General features: G+C 32.5%; 1 protein-coding gene across 1 annotated transcript in view; it reads right to left on the bottom strand.

The window, feature by feature from the left end:
• Positions 1–25,457, bottom strand: part of NBEA (neurobeachin) — a 627,916-nt gene that overhangs the window by 487,918 nt on the left and 114,541 nt on the right. Inside the window, exon 11 of the mRNA XM_060128644.1 lies at positions 8,173–8,281. Within this exon, the coding sequence (XP_059984627.1) occupies positions 8,173–8,281 (109 nt within the window). The remainder of the gene's footprint in view (positions 1–8,172; positions 8,282–25,457) is intronic.

Here is a 25,457-nt window from a genome sequence, read left to right as displayed (position 1 = left end):
TTTCAAGTGTCATCACAGTATGTAACCTATCACCAATGGTATTTAGATGAACAACAAACCTTCCAAAATTCAAACCAAACCTTCAAGCTGCACTGTCCAATACAGTAGCCACTAGCCATAGGTGTCTACTGAGCCTTTGACATGTGGCTAGACCTAAGTGACAGGTGCTGTAAGTATGTATGCACTGGATTTTGAAGATTTAGAATGAAAAAACAATGCAAAATAACTATTATTTTTGTTGTTGTTGAGTCTATGTTGCAGTGATAATATTTTGGATATACTAGTTTAAAAATATATATTACTAAAATTAATTTCACCTGTTGCTTCTTACCAGAAAATTTTAAATAGCATACGAGGCTTGCATTATATTTTAATTGGACATGTTACACTAATCTCAGATGAAAATATTACAGAGGAAATGCTCTTCATAAAAACTAGTAATTCAAACTCAAATATCAAAAAATATATCTTCCTATGCAAATCGTTTTTTTCGTCGCTATGATACTTTTTATAGTATCACCATCCTCCCTAAAGTAAAGAATCCCCTACACTCAACCCTAAAGCACAGGTCACATCACATCTTTATCTCTATGACCCACTGATTGAATCCAAATATCAGTATAGGATAATTAAGGTCTAAAAGCGACTAAATTCTCTTACCAATTTTACTTCCCATATGATTTGCTTACATTCATCACGCTCTTAAAAAGGGCAACTCAATAAATTTGACCTAAACATGCCATGCATTTTTTCATACTTCTACATAAGGAGTAACAAACTCAAATGACGACAATATGCAGGAATTTAACAATAATGTATGAATTAGGATAGGAGACAATAAAGAGTAGTGAGGACTGCTTAAGGTACCTAAACAAAATAAAATTAAAAAACTTTTCACTGAGTCAAACAAAGTATTTCTTTGGGCCAATTTCTCACGCACGCCAGACTGCTTCACCTGCTTTCTCTATCATGCTACTACTTTAACTTGTAAAACCCTTGCATCCATTGCATTTCCCTTAAAGGTACAGCTCAATGTTTTTCATTTAGCCATTCAGAAAATATGCATGTTGAGCACTTATTGTTTGCCAGGTACTCTCCTTGGCACTGTGGAAAGAGTAGTTAAGAAAAATGAAAAAAAAAAAAAAAACCTGCCCACATAGACTTACATTCTAAGAGAAGACAAGGACATACAATAAATAAACTAAAAAGGTAAAAAATGTAACATGTTAAATATAACAAGTGTATGAAAAGAACATGAAGTGAATAGAAAATTTGTAGAAGGGAGGTTAAAAGAGGTTTTACTGAGAAGGTGGCATTTAAACTAGTTTGAATAAGGCTCGCAATGATTTTGTTATTAGTAGGCTATGTGTTTGACAAAACACCAGCAGTGAGTAGATCAGCAATAGTCCAACAAAATTCAAACCAAGCCTTACAGCATAACTTTACATGAAAATTTCATAAGATGGAGGAAATGATCCTAACAAATAACTGTTATTACAAGGTGGGAGGAGGACAAAGACAAATAAATATTTGAGTTAAAATAAAGCAGATTGGTCACTCATTTTAAAAGAACTTTAATAAAAAATAATACTGCTTTTAAATTCTAAAATATTTTATTTTATTCATGTTTAGGGGAATAAAATGAAGAGCAATGGTTATTTAAAGCTTCAGCCATCTCCTTCACTGGTTATAATTTCACATAGCTTATCTTATACATTTTATTTTTATTCAGTAATAATGATTTCAAGAATATTATCTGATACAGTCTACTTTTATGCCTAAAACCCTGAAATAGAACAGTTAGAACCTGTTCCTAAATAGTCTTAGCGATCAGATTTTGGCCTATAAAATCTGTCATGTGTTTATAAAAACACTAAAGTGATATAAAATCAGATTGACCACTATGAACATAATCATTTGAGGAACTAATTCATAATCTGGAAACCAGTTTTAACTTTCTCCATGTTATTAAAAGATATGCTAGAAGCATCACATGAGGTCTTCCATATTACTAAAATGTCAATTTATTATAATGTCAATGACATTATTATAATGTCAATTTATTTTTCATAGCAATTAATGCTGTTGTGTAGCAGTTTTTCATTATAAAATTGATCTTCAGGAAACATTTTTCTAAAATTGTATTTTTTTATTAGCCCACTCAAAATTCTACCAGGCATAAAATGAATGTTCTCTTCAATAGCATGTTACCTTTACCTATAAGTACGTAGTACTTATTCCTTCTGCTTTGTGTAACTGTTATTCACATATCTTTCTTTCCTTATATAAAAAAGGATACTATCTTATTCATCTTTTATCCATCTGGTCTCTGCCATAATTCCTCAGTAAATGTTTAACTGAATTCATGTCAAATTCAAGAATAAATTAAGAACAGAACAGATAAGATATAACACAGATTAGAAGAGGGTAGAAGAAGGACATTCAATTTTGTTTTAATGTGTTTACTTTGATTGATTGCTTGAAAATATTTGTTTGAGATTTGCTTTCATTTTCTCAAGCAAAGCTATTTTAAAAAGAGATACACTTGGATAATTTATAGTTATAAATCTGTAGAATGCAAGCTCTGGAATTTAAACTATATGACATTACTTTTGTATGGTAACCGAATACATAATTTGCAACAAGTACTATATGAGGGGTGACTAAACATATTTGGAAGCATAATCTGAGAAGCTAGAAAAAACAATTATATTATAACATCTACTCCTGAAGTAATTAAACCGAACAGGAGCAATGGATGTTACAGAGAGAAATCGCTACTCAGTAAAAAGAGGTCTTTCCCACACTTAGAGCAGACCACAACAGAATGGATTGCCATAAATGTTCATTTTTATTACAGAAAACATTATATATATATAGTATGCATTATATATTAAGCAAATTGTGGGAAATTATGTCAATTAGTTAGAGGTATATCACAAAGTAGTATCCATTTTGCTCCTCCCAGGACACCAAGATTGAGCTCCAAATAGCCTAATCCAATGTGAATCACTTGTGTGTGTGTGTTGTTGTTTGGCAGGGGCAGACAATGATTAGTTCAGATATGGAGCATAAAAATTTTTATGATAATATTAGGTTCAAAGTAGACCAAGACCTAAGCTGACCAGTCAAATTGGAGGGAAGGATCTTGGTTCAGTAACTGGGAGAAAGGAGCTCTCTCTCTCTCCACCCGGATGTGAAGGCTTATAGCACCAAGTCGGCCTGGCAACCTTGTATGACCACAAAGAATAACAGCTATAGCATAAAATCATGACTATAGGTAGCAGAACAGACATATAGAAAAAACCCGGGTCTCTGATGACATAATTGAGACTGAGACAACCAAACCCTGAAGTCCAACTTACTGGGTATGTTTGGCTGGCCGCACTGATCCACTTTCCAACCTTCCCTATCCTATTTCTGTGCTTGGGATGCTCCCTTGTCTGTTGGCTTCCAGCTGGGTTTGACTAGTTAGAGACTCCAGCAGGAAATTAAAGGATAGAAAGAAAATGAAGTTTGGGGCATTCATCTCCTTGGCTTCACCCCTTCAGGTGAGTATACTATATTCCTCTCTATATTCCTTTATCAAAGACCACACTCTAATCAGGTACACTTCTCCTATAGTTACAGTAACTTTCTATTTGAGTTATGCTAAACACTCATTCCTCTCATCTCTTCAAACTTTGCTGACTTCCCTTAACAATGCTCACAACTTGTGAAGAGCCTTGCATTAAACTCCTCTCAGTAACCAAGTCTGAGCATGACATCTGTTTCCTACCAGGACTATGAATGATAAGCCATCTATCGCTAGATTTCCAGTTACATTAGCAAGCCTATTTTCTTAATGTTTAAGCTATTTGAATCAATTTTTTATTAACCGCAACAAAAACTACTGAATGCACCAAATTACCTCTAAGTTTTCTTCAAATTTATATTTTGGCAACATAAAACAAAACAAAAATACCTTAAAAGTTTTTTCGTGAAGCAGTCTAAACATGATGAATAAGATGGCCTCTCATTAGACTACCTTCTTTGATAACTAATTTATATCTTCCAAGACAAGGAGATAAAGCTAAGTGACAGTTAACCATTAACTTGTTATTAGTTGATGATAAAATAAAAATGGAATCTTATTATCTATACTACTCACCTGACAGATGATTATTTAAAAATTAAACGGGTGAACATTAATCTAAGAAAAATGAAAAAGGTATTCTTTTATGTAATAACTATGTAAGTCCTTTTTATTTATTTAATTCAATTCAACAAATATTTATTGAAGCAGGTACACTTTTAGGTAGAAGATACAGCAATAAGGTAAGAAAAAAATGTCCCTGCTTTCATGAAGCTGAGGCCTACATTCTAGTGGAAGGAGGCAGAAAATAAGTTAAAAAAAATGTCAGACTGATGCCATAAAAAAATGAGCAGAGTAGGGAAACAGTCATTGATGGTTATCAAAGGAGTACTATTCTACTTAGAGTGATCAAGGAAGACTTCTCTGATAAGGTGTCATAAGCAAAATCCTCAATGAAGTGTAGAATCAACCCATGTGGATACCTACAAAAAGAATTACCAAAGCAATGTGAAAAGAAAATGCACAAGAACTGAGAAGAGCACATGCTTACTATTTTAGTTTTTAAGGGAAAGGTCTGCAAAGAGGCCTTAGGATGGTCAGTGTGGCTGCAACAGAGAAAGAAAGAATGAGAATGGTAAGGGATGATGTCAGAGGTAAGAGACATAAATGCACCTTGAGAAGGATGGACTAGTAAGGTCTGGCACATTTTCAAAGGACTAGTCTGACTGCAAGCAAAAAATGGACTGTGAGTAACTAACTAGTGGTGAAAGACGATGATGGTTTGAATAAAGATGGTATCAATGGGCATAGAAAGGAGTAGAGTACTAAGTAGGAACTAGTCATTGATTCTGGATATGTTTTGATACTAGGACAACATAATTTGCTGCCAGTATGAATTTGCTGCATGAAAAAGAAGAGTCAAAAAGAATGAACATTTTTGGTCTGAACTACTTGTTGAATGGTAATGCTAGTAACTAAGACAGAGAAGAGTAAAGGACGAAGGATTTGAAAGGAAAGTCAAAAGTAACAGTTTGGATAATTTAGATCTGTGAAGCTTAATAAACATCCAAATGGAACTGAATTCAAAGGAGAGGTTGTAGTTGGATATACACATTTGAGAATAATGAGTATTTGCAGAATAAGGAAAACTAAGGGAATAGTAAGCTTAATTAAAAGCGCAAACAGAAAAGTGAAAAGGTTTCCAGGATTAAGCACCAGGACACCACAGTCTTTAGAATTTTAGGAAGAAGAGGAGGAACTACTAGGAGAGAATTAAAGGAGGCCAAGGAGGTAGGAAGAAAGAAAAGAAAGAATGCTGTCACAAAATACAATTAAAGAAAGCATTTCAAGAAGGAAAGAATGTTATACTAAAATGTTGCTAAGTCAAATAAGATGAAGACTTGAGAATCATAAGATTTAAGAATATGAAGGCTATTAGTGACATTGATATAAGCCTTTTTTTTTTTTTCCCCAGTACGCGGGCCTCTCACTGTTGCGGCCTCTCCCGTCGTTGCGGTCCGGATGCGCAGGCTCAGCGGCCATGGCTCACAGGCCCAGCCGCTCCGCGGCATGTAGGATCTTCCCGGACCGGGGCACAAACCCGTCTCCCCTGCATCGGCAGGCGGACTCTCAACCACTGCGCCACCAGGGACGCCGGATATAAGCCATTTTAAGAGAAGCATAAGGACTAGAATGGGAATGGATCTAAGACTACACAGGATTCCAGAAATAAAGAATATTTTATTTTGAAAATCAGCTAATGTAACTCACTAAACTAAGAAAAAGATGTAGAAACATAATAATTATCTCAAATAATGCATAAAAAGCATTTGATGATTAAGAGTGTGAAAAGGCAAATCACAGAGGAAGAGACATTTGTGATACATATCCAATAAGGACTCATATCCAGGATATATACAGAATTCCCATGAATCAATAAGAAAATGATGGACAACCCAAATGAAAAAGGGTAAATACTCTGAACAGGTATTTAGCAAAAGAGCACAACCAAAAGGAAGATAAATATATGAAAATGCTCAACTTAATTTGTCAACAGTGAAATGCAAATTAAGTCATAAAGTGATCCACAGAATGGAAGACTATCTTTACAAATCTTATATCTAATAAAGGTTTAGCATATAGACTAAAAATCTCCTACAACTCAATAATAAAAAGAAATACCATAGTTTTTTAAAATGGTCTTTGTAATAAACATTTCTCAAAAAAGTATACAAATAGCCAATAAGTACATGAAAAGATGCTCAACGTCATTAGACATCACAGAAATGCAAATACAAAAATGATAAACCATTTCACACTCACTAGGGATGGCTAGAATTTAAAAACAAAACAGATAATAACAGTGTTTCCAAGGCTGTGAAAAGATTGGAAATTTCATACACTGCTGATGGGAATGTAAAATGATGGAAACCTTATTATCATTTTAATGTTCTTTTTATTTGATTTGAAGACTTTTCACAATATTTCTAACTTTAAGCTAAGTTTTAAGTGTAAAAGAATTCTCACTTTAAAATTATGCTAATAAACCCTCAGTAAATCGATGAAAAGTATATTCAAGAGGTAGTTCCTGACAGCAATCTTGTCACAAAGATGGCTGACAGCAGTGTCACAAAGGTATTTCATAATATGTAATTCACGTAAAATATACTATAACATAAATCTTCTAAAAAATTTGTAATACTCTAGATATAGGAAAATAGTTTTCCATGATTAAAAATATAAACCAAATAGCCTTAATGAAAATCTTAATAATGTAACTGAAAAAATTATAATGTAACTGAAAAAAAAATGCTGCTTATGATCGATCTACTTAATCTATCATTCCACGATCAACAATACTTCAAGAAAGAAAAGTACTTTTTCAAAGAAAAGACAGAAGGATTTCAAATGCAGATCAATCTGAAGTTAAAAAATTATTTCCAGGGGACTTCCCTGGTGGTCCAGTGGTAAAGAATCCGCCTTCCAATGCAGGGTACGCAGGTTCGATCCCTGGCTGGGGAACTAAGATCCCACATGCTGCAGGGCACCTAAGCCTTCGCGCCACAGCTACTGAATTCGTGTGCCACAACTAGAGAGAAACCCGAGCACCGCAACAAAGATCCCGCGTGCCACAACTCAGACCTGATGCAGCCAAGAAAATAAATAAATAGTTTAAAAAAAAAAAAATTATTTCCAAAAGTCCTCTAAATTTTATTTCCCAAGAGAAAAATAAGTTTATTCCTCTTAGTAGAGGTCTCACCTCTATTATTTCTCAAATAGTTCCATTTACAGAGCAGCTGAATGTCATATGAATGTTAATGTTTAACTGAGAAGGAGAGATTTGGGAGCACTAGTGATGGTGATAGCTATTTCTTATGGAGAAAAATAATACTTTTATTTGTGAAATACCACCTTACTTTTTGAAGGAAATCACATGATATAACCGAACTCTTGTGAGACCATAATCAGAAACTCAGCACCCATTACCATAATAGTACAGTTGTGACTAAAGCAAAGAAGGTCATTAAAAAAACAGGGCATAAATGACACAGATAGGAAAATCAAAGCCACCCAATTTGTATTGTTTACACTGTGTACTGATCAGAAAAAAACACTACTTTAAACATTCAAATATATTAAAAGCAGGGACAAAGCAAAAACTAATGTTTCTGTTGCTATCAAATATAGAATTTTTTTTACCTTATAATTGAAAAATAAAGCAAAACAAAAAATTAAATCCATTGAAACTAAAATTGATAAAATTTGTAAGAAACTTAGTTTGAATATAAATATAGCAAAGAAATTAGAAAAAATAATTAAGAGAAAATACTTCTAATTTGAATAAAAGTAGATAAAATAATTTTTTAGTTTCTACTTTTATTCAAAATTTCTTAATTATATAGATTTCTAACACCCAATTTAATTTAATGTCTACACATACATCTAAGTACATAATATAAAAATGTTTGTGAATTAACCAAAAACATGGCCTCTGCAGTCAATGGAAAGGGAAACTATAGAAAAAAAATATAGTTAGTGATCGTCAGTGGTCCATCTGTGAAGGCTACACAATAAAACCATCAATACATTTCACTTACCTTTTCAAGTAAGTAGCCAATGACTAAAAAGCCTTTTCCACCCAGCATCTGTTCTTGCATGGCTACTGAACTTTTAAGTAGTTCAACCAGGAATGCCAAAAGAGTAGCACTGCATGTAAAGTACAGATAATTCCATTACGTAATCATCAAATATTGATCATAAACACAGCGTTCCATTTCAGTACTTTATTATTCCGAAAGGTAACAATCATATTCAAATTTAATCTCTACTTTGCTGACTATTATGCAAGAATATTTCTCACAAGAATGAAAAAACTGGTTTTATCTCCTTAAAATTAAACATTATATAGAAACATAACTGTGGAGTTTTTCTGTATTCCGAGGTAAAATATCAAAGTCTATCGTTACACATATATATTCCCTGCTTGAAGTAAATCTAACATAAGAAACACACCCACAAATATTGCACTTCTCCATAATAAAAACTTTATCACAATATTCTTCTGAAGAACATGCTTAGAGAATTTAAAATATGTTCACAATATTGCTTTGGAAGAATACACCTATTTTCTAAAATAAACTTTTCATTTAGACCTGTTTTTAAAAACAACTTATATATATGTATTTAAATATGCAACATGTTACTTATGTCCGTATATGCCCTCAGGAAAGTTTATGAGAGCAAAGAAAATAAGATGATTTATGTCATATTGAAATAAAAAGTGGCAATCGATTACACAATGTATACATAAAAACACAAAGATATATTCCAGACAAACATAAAGCACTTGATATGTCTGTGGAATGAAGGAAGAAACAAAAGAAAAATAAATTATTGCATTACATTAAGCTTTGATAATGTATTACTTCACAAAATTATATGAACAATTTTCAATCAGCAGCATCGATACATGATAGCATTCCTAACTAAGAAACTATATACCCTTCATTATATATGCTTACTGTAGTTTATAACAATAAATGACTCTAAGCCAGACTTTATCAGCATTAAAATAATATCCATTTACACTGCTTTATAAATGTACCCCAAATTGTCTATTTACATTCACACAAATTTCTAAATATATTTTAAATGCACAAATACTCATTTCTACATGAAATTAAGAAAATTTGGTAATGAGGAAAACTTGAAAATTGTTAAGGCTCAAAAGGAATCTAAAGTTACTCTGTTTTCTAAAGTTACTCTAGTTCTTCAGGTTTCTATAGGATTGACAACACATTTACCTGATAATGCGGCTATTCTTGTACAAATCAGAAATATTCTCATAAAAAGAACCAACAGCAAAATTAACATCATTCTTATCGCTATAAAATTGATAGTTTAATGGATTACATGATATCAGCTAGAAAAATATAGTATATATGTAAATAAACTACTTCGTTACAAGAAATTAAAATTCAATTACATTAACTAGCCCTGTATCTTTAAGCCACAAAAAAGAAAACAGTAAACTAGTATTGCAAATCAATGATATTCTTTTACTTTGTCCTAAAGTCAAAGGTGGATATTTACAAGAAAAACACAACTACCAAAGAATCCCTTGAGATTTTTTTTTAATGTTTCTGTAAAGAACAGCTATTAAGCAATCTAATCCAATTTACATGAATTGTATCAATAGTCAAAGCCACTTCACAAATAACTGCTTAAGCACTGATATACATAATACGTCTGCCTAAGTGTTTGAAAAGAATAAAGAAAACTATTGCATAGAGATTACACAATTTCCTAATCTATTCATGGAATTCTTACCTACACCTGAGTTAGTGACTTAGGGGGAAAGATGACTAAGACTCCTAAACATTAGCACTGCCAAAAAGAAAGACTAGAAATGCCTCACTATGGTTCCTATGGTCCATGAAAAAATGCAAAAAAGTATCTTACAATAGATCACCCTTCTATATAGAACCATACAAAATTACAAAGATGCCATGGATTTTCTTATTCTTTTATGTCAGAAGGACTACTCTTTCTCAAACATCTAATGAATTAATAACTCAGACTTCTAAACACAGTGGAGTTCCATTACAAAATCAGAAATATTAATTTTATATGTTAATTTCACTTCAATTTTAACTATGACAACAATTGAAAAGTCAAATGCATTCACCAACAGAAGTATTTTTAATTTATACCTAAAACCCAATGCAATAGCAATACTACATCTTTTGAAAAAATCTTTAAAATAGGTATATTTGACATGGTGGACTTAATAGTAAATAGATGGCCATCTTCGAAGAGGTACATTTTCAAACATAATTTAACAAACTTACCAGTAACTAAAATGCATCGGATTGCTTCAGGGCTCACAATTAACTTGCAAAATTCTGTGTACTGCCATACAAAATTTCTCTCCATTCTTGCCTATTTCCAACTCCCCTAGATACAAAGGCAAATATAAAGGATACTTCAGCCCATTCCTATATCTCCTACATACCACTTCCTGTCTAGACACATCAGTTCATCTGTAGAGGATCTAAATATACAGGATAAACCAAAAAGCAAGGATCTGTGTCAGCCAAAACTAGTATACACAACACAGAACATTCTTTTGAAAAGTATAGCAATACCCAGAAACAGATTTTCACAGGAATATTTTACTTGATAGGCAAAAAGTAAACTGGTTTTTACCTCATAAAGTCAAATTGCTAAACTTTTCAATAGACAGTACTATAATGTATGTTCTGTAAGTAACAATTCTACTTCAGGAATGGTTAAGGGTTTTTAATTCTGTCTCCTTTTAAGGAAAATGACACTAATAAACTATAGGGTTATTTCTTCAAAATAATTACCATCTTCCAATTCTTTAATGAGCTTTAATTAAATTAGGAAAAATTTATTGCAAATATCACACTAGTAAAGGGCTATACCTTAAGAAAAATGAAGGAAATAATACAACAATACCTCTAACGACTTAGCATATTAATAATCTCTCCAGAGCTTTCTGGTCCACATTATTAAAGAATTACCACAATATTCTTGGCCCACAAATAACGGATAATATTTAACAACTACGTATAAACATGACTCATTTTTGTTCCTAATGAAAAAAATACGTACTACCTTTAGGAGCCATTAAAATTTATGTAAATATAGATTTTGACTTGATTTTAATATAACTTTATCCATTTCAACTTGTCCTTTATTTCTTAAAAATAACTGATGTAGATAACTCATGTAATATTATCCCAAAACTTGTATTATCTTTGAGGAATTTTATTAAAGATGCAATATATCATAAAGATAGACTTAATTTATAACTGAAATTATTAAGATTTAATATATAACCCAAGTTCAGTTCAAAGGCAGTTCTTAGGGTACAGGAAACTGGCTTTTCAATTTGCTTTGTACGGAAACAAAGCACCTCAGCTAGATGGGCTGTTTAAATATATTAAGAAGAATGGAATTAATAATGTAAAAATTAAAGATTCCCCCTGAAATTCAACAACTCATCCACTTACATAAGGGTGTTTTTAATCTCTTAAGAAACACTACAGGCAAAATAATTGTCAGAATAAATTCAGAAGTAGATTAAGTTCCAATAAGATTTAAGGTACCAGTAATGGGGGAAATTCTTTTGACTTTTTCATAAGGTTTCATCTCTTATGTAGCCTAATTTAGTACTGAGAAACACTGAAATCTTGCAAAAGATGAATACATATATAAAATATCTAATATAGTTTCTATGCTATTTCTTTCACTACAAAACTCTTCCAAGATGAGAGTGATCATAGCAGGAATAAAACTGTAAAAGAAATCAACTCAAGTCCACACCCAAGAAAATTTCACACTCAACACAATTAATTTCCAGTGACACAAAAAATTCCCACAATAAGTTAGAAGAGTTAAATTCCTTCACAGTTCAAAATTAGAAAGTTCTAAACCAAAAGCTTCTAACTCCATGTACCTTTAGCAGTCACTTTTAGATCATGTATTCCTGAAGATGCTATCTCAAAAGACCACTGCCTAACTGCCTACCTAGGCAATAAACCCTGACACACAAACTGTCACATTCATCAATTCAAACATCAAGTGGAGATACATGCCAAAATAAGTAAAATACATTTATCTGCAGAGTCAAATAAGGAAAACAGTGAAATGCAGTACAGTAAAATGTGAGGACAGATGAAATACACTGGGTAGCACATGAAATCACTAAGCCTCCCTTAGCCATGAAATCTCTCCTCAGCAACTTCTCCCTTTTCTTTCAGCCTCATAAGGAGGCAGACAGCCTCATGACTGTCATAGCTATCTAAGAACATTCTTTAAAGGCTCTATTAAAAGTTAGTCAGGCTATCACAGTTTTTTACCTTCCTTTGTCTGGTAACAGATTTTAATTTTATGTTTCATCAGCCTATTTTATTTCTGACAAAATATAGCAAAAAAAATAGACATTTGTAAAATTGTAACTGTAATGTGTCAAAAGTTGTCTTATGAAGGAAACAAAATTTTAAAATGTGTACAGGTAGAGGAACTCCAAACCTCTTATGACATCATTATGTGTTAGCCTATAGCATTTACCAGTATTTACATAGTTTGACAACCAAATAGCCTTTTGATCATCTCTATTCATAATTCTCTATCAATAACCTATAGATATTTATTATAACGCTCCACTGTAAAAGAGATAACTCTTAAAGCCTACTCATTTTTAATTTAATTCCAGCCAACAAACAATCACAATGCTCTAAGTGTCCTAGCACCTTTATGAGAGCTTTCTGGACATGTTTCTAGTGGCAGCACCACTATCGTGTATAATCCATGGATACATGAATGATGTAGAAATTTAATGATGTAACTCTCTAATACCTAATAAGTTCAAATCTTCAAAGGAAAAACAGAGATAGGTTATAATGACAAATAGGTGATCTTAACTATATATGCATACTCTAATGTCCTTCATGATCAAAACATGCACAGCAGGGAAGCCAAATAGTCCCTTCTCCTGGTGTTGGGTCTACCTTCAGCCAAGCCTCAGATAAAAGCGGGATTAAAAATACACCCTAGAAGTGCTGAAATTACCAAAAAAAAATGAAATAAATATTAAAACAGCTAGCTACACAAAAAGATGAAATAATTATTTGATACTTAGGCTTCATATACATCCAGGAATTCTCTATCCTTTTCATAATTAATTTCATTTTTAAAATGATCATGTAGTAAAACCAACTACTTTACTTCTTTTCTTTGTGTGTGTTTGTATGTAATTCTGAGAATGTTAGACGTATAGATTTGTATAACCCTACCACAATCAAGGTAAGATGCGTTCCATCACACACAAAAAACTCATTTATCCTATCCCTTTATACCCTTGCAGTCACATTCTCTCAACAGCCAAAACAACCTTGGGTAACTACTTATCTCTTATATGGATATAGTTTTGACTTTTCAAGAATGTCATATAGATAGTCATACAGTATGTAATCTTCTTAATATGTTCTTCTTGACTGCAACATATCGTCTCTTGAGATTCATCTAAGTAGTTGCATACATCAAGGTTTTTTTTTCTTTTAATTGATGAATAGTATTCCCTTGAATAAACAGACTACCTAATGGGTACATGTGAGCTGTATCTAGTTTACAGCAATTATGAATAGGACTACTGTAAACATTCACATAAAGGTTTTTGTGTGGACAGTTTTCATTCATTTCTCACAAATACAAATCCAGGAGTAGAAAGGCTGAATTATGTGGTAAGTATATGTTTAACTTCATAACAAACTGCCAAACTGACAGAATGGCTGTGCCATTTGCCAGTCCCACCAGTAACAGGCTCCAGTTGCTCCTCATCCTTACCAGCACTTGGCTTCATGAGTATTTTTTTTTTAATTTTGGCCTTTCTACTAACTGTGTAGTTACATCTCATAGTGTTTTAAATAAATTGGTTAATGATGTTGAACATCTTTTCATGTGCAATTTTGACATCCTTATGCCTTCTCTGGTGGAGTATCTGCTCAAGTCTTTTTCCCATTTTTTAAAATTGGATTTCATGCTTTCTTACTACTAGTGTTTGAGAGTTTTAAATGTAGTCTTGATATAAGTCCTTCATCAAATCGATTTTCTATCATCTTCCTCCAATCTGTAAAATGTCTTTTCATTGTTTCTTTTGCAGAGTAAAAGGTTAAATTTAACTTTGATGAAGCCAATGTCAAATTTATCAATTTTTTCCTTGTATGCATCACACTTTTAAGGTCATGTCTAAAATGCCTTTGCATAGCCTAGGTTGCAGAGATTTTCTCCTATGTTTTCTTCTAAAAGTTCTGTAGTTTTATATCTTACCTTTACAGCTGATATTTGAGTTAATTTTTAATGAGGTTGCGGTTGAGGTTCATTTTAGCATACAACTATCCTTCTTCCCTTACACTGCTTTTGCACCTTTGACAAAAATCAAACAAACAAAAGTAGAAGTACCTACTTTAATTTTGGACAAGACTTCAAAGCAAAGAAAGTATCAGAGATTAAGAACAGCATTACACAATGATAAAGGAGTCAATTTTCCAAGAAGATACCAATATCTAAAGCGCATTTACCTAACAACAGAACATAAAATTATGTAAAGCAAAAACTGCTACAACAGTAAGGAGATATAGATGAAATCACTATCATAGTTGGAGATTTCAACATCCCTCTCTCAGAAATGGACAACTACAGGGGTTAGAAAATCTGTTAGGACATAGTTGAACTCAACAACACCAACAAACAGCTGGAGGTAACTGGCATCTATACACTACTTCACTCAACCACATTAGAATAAACGTTCTTCTCAAGCTTGCATAGACCATTCACTAAGCTAGACAACATTCTGGGCCATAAACCATATCTAACAGATTTAAAGTAGTGGAAATCACACAATGTCTACTCTCAGATCACAATGGAATTAGCTAGAATTCAGTAACAGAAAGACAACTGGAAAAATCCCACAATGTGAACATTAAACGGTGCACTTCTAAATAACACATGGGTCAAAGAAGAAATCTCAAGAGATATTAAAAATATTTTTGAATGAAATGAAAATGAAAATACAACTGATCAAAATCTGTGGAATAGGGGCTTCCCTGGTGGCGCAGTGGCTGAGAGTCCGCCTGCCGATGCAGGGGACGCAGGTTCGAGCCCCGGTCCGGGAAGATCCCACGTACAGCAGAGTGGCTGGGCCCGTGAGCCACGGCCGCTAAGCCTGTGCGTCTGGAGCCTGTGCTCCGCAGTGGGAGAGGCCACAACAGTGAGAGGCCCGCATATTGCAAAAAAAAAAAAAAAAAAAAAAAAAAAAAAATCTGTGGAATAAAATGAAATCAGTGATTACTGGGAAATTTAGAGCATTCAATGTTGTGATATTGTGATTTATACTAAGAAATGTGCATTTGTTCTTGGTCCCCATTTTTGGCACAGAGGTCTGGCAGAGCTAGCTCCCTTGAAATTTCCTAAGGGATGGCAGTAATAAAAACTGTCTTCTGTCCTGTTAATGAAGTGACTTTTGGAACTCACTTAAGGATGAGAGCCAGTTGCCAACACAGCCAACCATATAATTAGAGGGTTGGAACTTTCAGTCCAGCCCACCTACCACCCACCTACCTCCAGGGAGAGAGGGGAGAAGGGCTGGAGATTGAGTTCAATCACCAACGGTCATTGATTTAATCAGTCATGTGTATGTAATGACGCCACCATCAAAAAAAAAAAAAATCACAGGGCTGGGAGAGCTTCCCAGTCTGTGAATATATGGAGGTACTAGAAGGGTGGCATACCTGCAGAGGGAATGGAAGCTCCATGCCCTCTCCCCATACCTTGCCCTATGCATCTCTTCTATTTGGATATTCATCTGTATCCTTCATCATCCTTTTATAATAAACTAGTAATCCAGTAAGTAAAATGTTTCCCTAAGCTCTGTGAGCCACTCTAGCAAAGTAACTGAACCCAAGAGGGTGGCGGGAACCTCTGGTTTATATCCAGTCAGTCAGAAGTACGAGTAACGACCTGGACTTGCAACTATCACCTGAAGTCCAAGGAGGAGGTTACTGGAACCTACCATCTACAGTCAGTTGTTCAGAAGCACAGGTGATAACCTAGACTTACAACTGGCATCTAAAGTGAAGAGGGCCAGTCTTGTGAGACTGAGCCCTTAACCTGTGGAATCTGATGCTATGTCAGATTTGAGCGTCAGAATTGAGTTAAATGATAGGATACCCAGCTGGTGTCACAGAGAATCTTTGGTGGTATGGGGGGAAAACCATGCCTCCACATATTGGAATTGGATGCTCAGACCTCTATAATGAAAAAAAAAATATATATATATATATATATATATATATATATATATATAAAATCTAACAGTCATGAATCTAAATTTTCACCTTAGGAAACTAGAAAAAGAAAGAGTAAATGCCATCTAAAGTAAGCAGCAAGAAGAAATAATGAGAACCAGAGTATAAATCAAAGAAACAGAAAACAGGAGATCAATAGAAAAAGTCAATGAAAACAAAAGCTGGCTCTTTAAAAAGATTAATAAAATTATAAGCCTCTAGGCCAGACTAACAAAGAAAAAAAGGGAGAAGACGGAAATACTAATATTAGAATTGAAAGAAGAGACATAACTACATATCCCATGGAAATTAAAAGAATAATAAAGGACACTGTGAGCAATTCTATGGCCACAGGTTTGGGAACCTAGATGAAAAGAAACATTCCTTGAAAGACATCGCCTGCCAAAAGTCACACAAGAAGAAATAGACATTTTGAATATACCTACACCTATTAAAGGAATTGAATCAATAATTAATAGGCAGAAATCACCAGGCCCAGACGGATTCACTGGTGAATTCTACCAAACACTTACGGAATAAATTATACCAATTCTCTACATCTCTTTCAGAGGATAGAAGCAGAGGAACTACTTTCCTAACTCATTCTATGAAGACAGCATCACTCATACCAAAACTAGACAAAGACATAATAAGTAAAGAAGACTACAGACCAATATCTCCCATGAACAGACATGTGAAAATCCTCAACAAAACATGGGCAAATTGAATCCAAACAAGATAAAAGAATTATACTCCACAACCAAATGGGATTTATCCAAAGTATGCAAGGCTGGCTCAAGACAGCAATAGGTTAAAAAAGAAACATCACTTTCACATCTACAGATGAAGAAAAAGCATTTGACACAATCCGACAGCCACCCATGATAAAAACTCTCGGGAAACTAGGAATAAATGGGAACTTTCTCAACTTGATAAAGACTATCTATAAAAAACCTACAGCTAACGTCATACTTAATGATGAAAAACTCAAAGTTTTCCCACTAAGATCAGATACAAAGCAAGGATGTCCCCTCTCACCACTCCTTTTCAACATGACACTGAAAGTCCTTGCTAATGTGATAAAATATATACAGGTTGGGAAAGAAGACATAATACTGTCTTTGGTTACAAACAGCGTGACTGTCTGTGTAGAAAATCTGAAATAACTGACAAGAAACTAATAATCTATTACTTCATTCACTGCTGCTGGGAATGAAAATGGTACAGCCACTTTGGAAGACAGTTTGGGGGTTTCTTACAGAACTCAACATACTTTTACCATATAATCCAGCAATCATGCTACTTTGTATCTACCCAAAGAGTTGAAAACTTATATCCACACAAAAACATGCACACAGATATTTATAGAAGCTTTATTCTTAATTGCCAAAACTTGGAAGCAACCAAGATGTCCTTCAGTAGGTGAATGGAAAAATAAACTGTGGTACATTTAGATATTAGAATATATATTATTCAACGCTAAAAAGAAATGAGCTATCAAGCCATGAAAAGACATGGAGGCACTTTAATTGCATATTACTGAGTGAAAGGAGACAATCTGAAACAGCTGCATTCTGTATGATTTCAGCTATATGACATTCCTGAAAAGGCAAAATTATGGAGACAGTAAAAAGATCAGTGGTTGCCTGGGGGCAGTGTGAAAGGGTAGAACACAAAATATATTTAGGAATGTGAACATATTTTTTATGATATTATAAATAGATGGATACATGGCATTATACTTTTGTCCAAACTTATAAAAAGTATGATACCAAGAGTGAACTCTTAACTATGGACTTTAAGTGATTATGATCTATTGATTTATGTTCATCCTTGTTAAAAAAATATACGATTCTGGTGAGTGATGTTGATAATAGGGGAGGATATGTATGTGTGAAGAGGGGGAGTATATGAAAAACCTATTTACTCCTTTCCATTTTATTGCAAACCTAAAACTGCTCTAAAAAATAAAGTCTTCAACAAAAATAAAAATTAATTTAAAACTTTAAAAATAATGTCAAATGTGATATAAAATGTGCAGAAGAGAAAGTTATGAGTTTTTATTTGGAGAAGGTTGAGTTTGAGCTTGGGTATATGAGCCTAAATAGAAGGCTACAACAGAAAAAGCTCTGGGTGTTGTCCATCTAGGTAGTAAGACCATAAACCCAGAAACAAAATAAAATAAAGGCCAATAAAATTATAATACTAGGGACTTCCCTCCCAGTCCAGTAGTTAAGACTTCGCCTTCCAATGCAGGGGTGTGGGTTCGATCCCTGGTTGGGGAGCTAAGATCCCATATGCCTCGTGGCCAAAAAACCAAAACATAAAACAGAAGCAATATTGTAGCAAATTCAATAAAGACTTTTTAAATGGTCCACATAAAAAAAAAAAAAAAACTTTCAAAAAATTACCATACTAAGTTAACTAGAATTTCCTGATGATGCCTTATTAATTCTTTTACTGAAGATTCCACTCACTGCACGTAACGGTCATCACATTCAGGGGAGAGAAAGGGAAGAGAGCATAAACACTTGGGGGATTTATACCCAATTCCCATCAGAAATATTCTGAGCTTTTGAGGATGAACTCTGAATATTCGCACATATGGCAATGTTCCTCATAAATGCAAATAATACTTATTTTAGATTTAGACTGCATGAATATCATAAAAGCAAAATAAATGAAGCAATTTACCTTATTATTTTCAAAAGCAACGTAAAGATATAGAAGAGTTAAAGAAATAAATGCTATTCCATGCATAAAATAACAACACCTTCAGTTACAAAATATCATTAAAATATTTAAGGACAGAGAATGCTGATATGCAAACTAGAGGAAAATTAAGGCAACAAATTCAGTAAAGATGTGTCCATGGTTGCCCAAATTCCTGCAACTAATAATTTGTAGTTACCCTTCTGCCAAAACAATGCCTTGTTTGTTTGTTCTGGTCAAAGATAAAGCAGAAGACTTCCTTTATGGCAGGGAAAATGCACAGAGCAAAATTATGTGTTGAAAATTGAAACAGCACAAACTAATACAGCATTAAAAACAGATTTCACTAAATTTAAAGGAAACTTTTTATGGAGGAATTATTGTAGAAAAGCAATCACTTATTATGAAAAACACTTTAAAATGGACTATAAAAAATAGCTTATTTGGAAAGTCAGTGAATCAGAAGTCATAAGTCTACAAGAAACAAAATGTCCTTTCCTGTTGACAGTTGACAAACTCATTAAATTGTTAGATGTACCATAAACTTTATTATCAGATATCTTCTGTAAAGGATCCATGGAGTAAAAAGAACATGGCTGACAAAGAAGAGAAAGCTATTTGAACACTACACTATAATTTCCCTATGTTTCAGGCAGAATACTGTATTTTAATTTTTATTTATGGATTTATTTGCACAGTGAATTCAATATACATTCCATTTTACTCTAGTTAAATCTCACTAAAAAAATTATTTGGTTTTCCTCCTTTAATAGAAGTAGTGGTATACATATGTCAAATATACTTTCTGTGTCTGTTTCACTTCAAAGAATACTTTCATTACTAATTTTGTAAACTTAAAAAAAAAGGCAAAATAGCAAATATGCATGTAAAGAAGTGAAAGATGTACATTTTCCTGAAAAACATAAAGAAAATAAAGAGAACATAATTCTATAGATATATATTTTTAAATGTTTAAATACTTCTAGAAACCAAACTAATAATAATTATATTCTACATATACAAACAACAACCTCCACAAGGGAGACAATCATTACAAACAAGTACTAATTTCACTTCTTTAGCCTACAAAAAGCAGTCACATTTCATTTTTTATGTCAGTTCGGTGAAAATATGTAGAAATTTTTGACATTAGCTGTATAATAGTCACTTCCCTGAACTAAAAATCAGAAAACACAGACAAAGGATTTTTATGTCACTTTGAAGTGTAAGGGAAAATTTGGGTTGTTAGACACTGAAATGCTGGAATTTCCAGGTAATTGTGTTGGTTTACAAATGACAGTGGTGCTAATCAGGACTTTATAATGAAAATTTAATTATTAAAGTGGCTATAAAATTCAAGATAATTACTGGAATAACTTTGGCTAGCAAGCTAGCTTTTAGGAAAAAATCTGGATTTAAGCCCACAAAACAAACTAATTAATGAGTCATAATATTCACATTACAAGAGGATTCTTCATTATAGGATCATTGACATAAATGCTTTATGGGATTTTCTAAATTTTTTATAGCTTACATTCCATCAAGCAGTCTATCAAACAACCTGTATTATAACTAGAAACAAAAAGAACACTTTCCTGAGAAAAATATTTATGCAATTACAAGAATTAATTTAAATGATCACTTGTGGTTGATTTTTAATTTATCAGAGTTAAAACAGCATTAACAGAGTTAAATTAACAGAGTTAAAACACATTTTAATAATACAAAATTGCATCACATCAATGGACAAACTAACATTTACTGAGGAAATAAAGAAAACTCATTAAGTGCCTACTACGTACCAGACACTCGCTGTGATACACAGTTTATATATGCTATCCTATTTTAATTCATACTACTATCAGATAAAGTTAGCATTACAGTATTAAAATCATTCCATAGCTTGCAAAGGTGATTCTCAGAGTTAATCATGGTAGTTCAGAGTGAGAGCTCTGGAATCAGGCTCTCAGAATTAGAACTCTGGTCCTAATCTACCACTTAAATCTCTGTGACCTTCAACAAGGTACTCAATTTTTATCTCTCTCATCAGCAGAACAGGATAAAATGAGGTAATACAATTACAAACAGCTACTGGCACACAGTAAGTACTCAGTAAGTGCCTTGTGCCACTATTACATACGCTCCGATAGCCCCATCACCTAAGAACAGAGAGCACATAATAGGACACTAGGTTGAGCCTTAGTCTGACACCAAAAGAAGGCTTGAGAGCTACTCTCTTAGTGTATTCTTAATCTTTTGATATATAAAAACCTATTTATACCTTGTGCCAGAAAACATATTTTTTCATAGTACATTCTTCCTAAGTCAAACAAATGAGGAAGATTTGTTTTGCTTTCTATGATCTATAGAATTTAGAAACACACACTCAAACAAAAGGGGTTTTGGGGCCAAGTCAGAGAAAGACAGGACATTTACAGTCAATGTATATTATCATCCAAATCAAAGGAAAATGAAATTTCTAATTCAATGAGTCATTCCTAAACACAAAATGTAAAAGCTATGATTATTTCAAGATTGGAGTTATACTTCTTGAAATCATTTATTAAGCATTTGTTATTTATACATTAAATAAATATTTACTAAATGTCTAGTGAAAGGTAATTTGTTTAATTATTGCTCTCAATGATCGCTGGACAGAATGGGATCAATCGACCAGTCCAATATAAAATAGTATTAATCCCTGAGGAATGACAAAACTTCCAAACAGCTTTCATCACTTGGCAGAATTACTCAAGATGATCATGGTGCTTGAGAATCATTATGAATAGTCTGAAATCACTATAACAACTACATATTGGCATGATTTACTTACTCAAAACAAAATTACATTAAAAATACTGTATGTGTTGCCACAAGCTATTTAACTCAATTCAATAACATTTATTCCTTTTGTGGTTCATTTTTTGTTCGTTTGTTTCACAAAGGCTAAACTACATGTTAAAAGAAAAAGCAATAAAAAGTGTTATTCCTGGAGATTTAAATACTAACGGGGTAGCTATAAAATCCAAAGAACAGCTAAAGAAAAATCATCTTAAACCCTTGAAAGCTTTTTTTTTAACTTGGTACTGACTTCAAAACTTGAGTTAACACATTTCTCAATTTTAAACCACTATATCTAGAAAATAGATAGATGGTTCACAATTAGTTTTCATCATTACAACTGAAATTCAAATTATAAGTCCTACTTCATCACTTAAATAAGTAATTCTCCATTATAAATAACATTATTGGTAGAAAATTTCAAATATAAAGTAACACGGCTCCTATTATAACAATCAGTCTCTATGATTGATGATATATATTTTAAAATATAAAACTGTAGTATTAGAGATAATCTAGATTACCTAACCCATTGTCATCATAATAACAAAACCAGCATGTATGTCAATCTACATATTTTATTGCATTTAATTTAAAAAATCCAGTGAGCTATTATTAGTCTATATATATATAATATTCTATATTATTCTATTATAATGATAGAAACTGAAACACAAAATAGTTAATAACACTCAAAGTTGTGTAAATAATAAATAGTAAACGAGGGATTTGAAGCCAAGTGTGTCTGACTTGAAAGTCCACACATATAACAACTATAACATGTAGCTTTCATGATAAAACAAAAAAGCCACAAAATTTCTCCTGCACGAATAAAGCCTATTTTTAAAGGCTCCAGAAAATAAGATTATTCCTTCAATAAATTATTTTAATATTACACCCCCTCTATACAGTAAAACTCATCAATGATTAGAACAATAATAAAGTAGTGCCAACAGAGATGAGGCTTATATAAACAATAAAAAGTTTCATAAACAGGGACTACTGAGTGGAGGAAAGTGCATGGAAACCAAGACACTTTAGCTTGAAACACAAAGGCAAAGAATTAACTTATTTTAGAGTTTAGCTCAATTTCTCCAAAAAATAATCAAGAATTAGATAACATTGCAATTTGGGGCATGTATTTATTATACAAAAAGATTTTCCAGAAAAGGTACATAAAATTTTGTCCAAGATTTTTAAAGTTCAAATATTCTCATTCATCTAGAAGAGTTTAAAACTAACTGAAAATAAGATAACATATCCCATTTTAAGTTCTCATTCATATATATGAATTTAAGATATAGCCAGAAAATAAGAAATTCTATCAACCATTGCCCTAAAGCTAAGAATTTATGTTCTTCAAGTAGAGGGGGACGTCCCATTTAAAAATCTGCCTTTAACATTTTAAAAACTGAGACAGTATCACCACCAAAATGGTGCCCCTCAAAACTAAATATAACAAGAGACTGAATTACTGATACACACAATTGTCCACTAAAGAGCCAACCTCAGACATCAAGGGCTTTGAAGCAATTAATGAAAAAGTATTAGATAAGAATTCAAAGAAGTACATAAGTGAATCACAGGGTAGGGCTGAAATTGGGTATGTATTATTACTGAAAAGGAAAGTGGTACATTTCTTATTATATGTTTTCTATTGGCCATAAACTAAGAACACATATATCACTGAAAAAGTTAGTTATTACATGGAAAAATTAACATGAATGATATAAAAGAACTAAAAACAAATCAAAATCAGAAAGCTGATCCCTTCCACTGCCTTTTATCTCCATGATGAAATAAATACAATTTAAATATCAAAATATAATATAAACACTAAAATGAGTTTTAAAGACAGGCAATGAAAAATAACCATGTGCCTTGGATGAATGGACCAGATAACGTGTTAAACATGGTTTTATCACTAAGATTTTATAATAACTACTCATGATGTTATAAATTATTATAATCATTTTAGTTATAGCATCTCAAACTGTATAATCTTTCTAATTTTTCTATACAAAGCAAAACATTATACTTCAGGTTAAAATAATTATGGACTTAATTCATATGAAATATTTAAATTACACATGGAGTTTTCTAATTGCTACTTCATCTCTAACTTCTTTTCACAGCACTTACTAGGTTTAAAATTACTGATCATAATGTGTACTAGTTCACTTAGATGACAAAGAGCAAAACGTTTTGAATTTAAATTAGGACTGGAATTTAAATGTTTCACTTTTCCACTAAGCTGATCTGCCTCCCAATAAAAGTATTTAAGACCTTATAACAGTAATATCTCAGCAGGACATGGCCTCAGGATTCCTTTTCACTTCAAAACTCCAACCTCTACATTACCTTGATATAAAAGAAGCATGACCCACGGATGGCAGCTGACTATTGTAAAGGTACAGGTCCCATTTATACTTAGATTTATACTTTACATAAAGATGGTCCCAATGCAGGGATACTATTATTAGCAACACTAAGACAGAATTTTGTTAATAATTAATTTAAATAATTAATAGGAGAAAATCATAGGTTACACTTCAATGGACTTTAAATTTTTCCCATCTTAGTTTCATTCACTAGTTTTTCTACAAATTCAAAATTGGATGATCGATAAAGAATCTCATGTATATGTGTACATACTAATGAAGCATTCCTATATTACTATTTAGTAAACTAATGTTTACCTATATAACTTTCCCTTTAAATTCTCCAAACTTAGCAACGTACACAAATAGTTATTAAAATTCAGATTTAACTTATGACATATATGATTCTAAGATATAAGATTAAATCAGAGTTTGATACATGAGGTATTTTTTTAACATCTTTATTGTAGTATAATTGCTTTACAATGGTGTGTTAGTTTCTGCTTTATAACAAAGTGAATCAGTTATACATATATATATGTTCCCATATCTCTTCCCTCTTGCATCTCCCTCCCTCCCCATGAGGTATTTTTTAATTTAAAAAAAGAGAAGCTATAAAATTTGCACATGAAATCAATCTAATTAGAAGATTCTGAATACATAAAACATGGGTATGCTACTGGTTAGATTTAGGTTCTCAAACATGATCTATATATAAAAAAAGCTAATATTCCTTAATATTGTGCTAGTCTTATGACACTAACATTATAGAATAATACCAATATTTAAGATATAAATTATGTGTGTTATTAAATACTATTCTAGAGAATAAACTTTACCCTAGTAATTTTATTTAATCTGACAAGATTTCACGGACAATCCAAACAATGGGCATTTGCAAAGGGTAAGGTCAGGACTAACACTTTTCCTCAACTTCATATTATAATCACTATGCTACACCTAGTAAGAATTTTTCATTTATTATCAAGGAAGTCACTCCTTTGTGGTTATAAAAATCTAAGTGTCAGGCTTTTTTACATTGTGCAAATATATATCTGCCTTAATCCTAAAGAAACT

Source organism: Lagenorhynchus albirostris, chromosome 18 (assembly GCF_949774975.1).
Source record: "Lagenorhynchus albirostris chromosome 18, mLagAlb1.1, whole genome shotgun sequence".
Classification (NCBI taxonomy): domain Eukaryota; kingdom Metazoa; phylum Chordata; class Mammalia; order Artiodactyla; family Delphinidae; genus Lagenorhynchus; species Lagenorhynchus albirostris.
The sequence above is the reverse complement of the archived record's forward strand: the minus strand, read 5'-3'. Positions and strand labels throughout refer to the sequence as shown.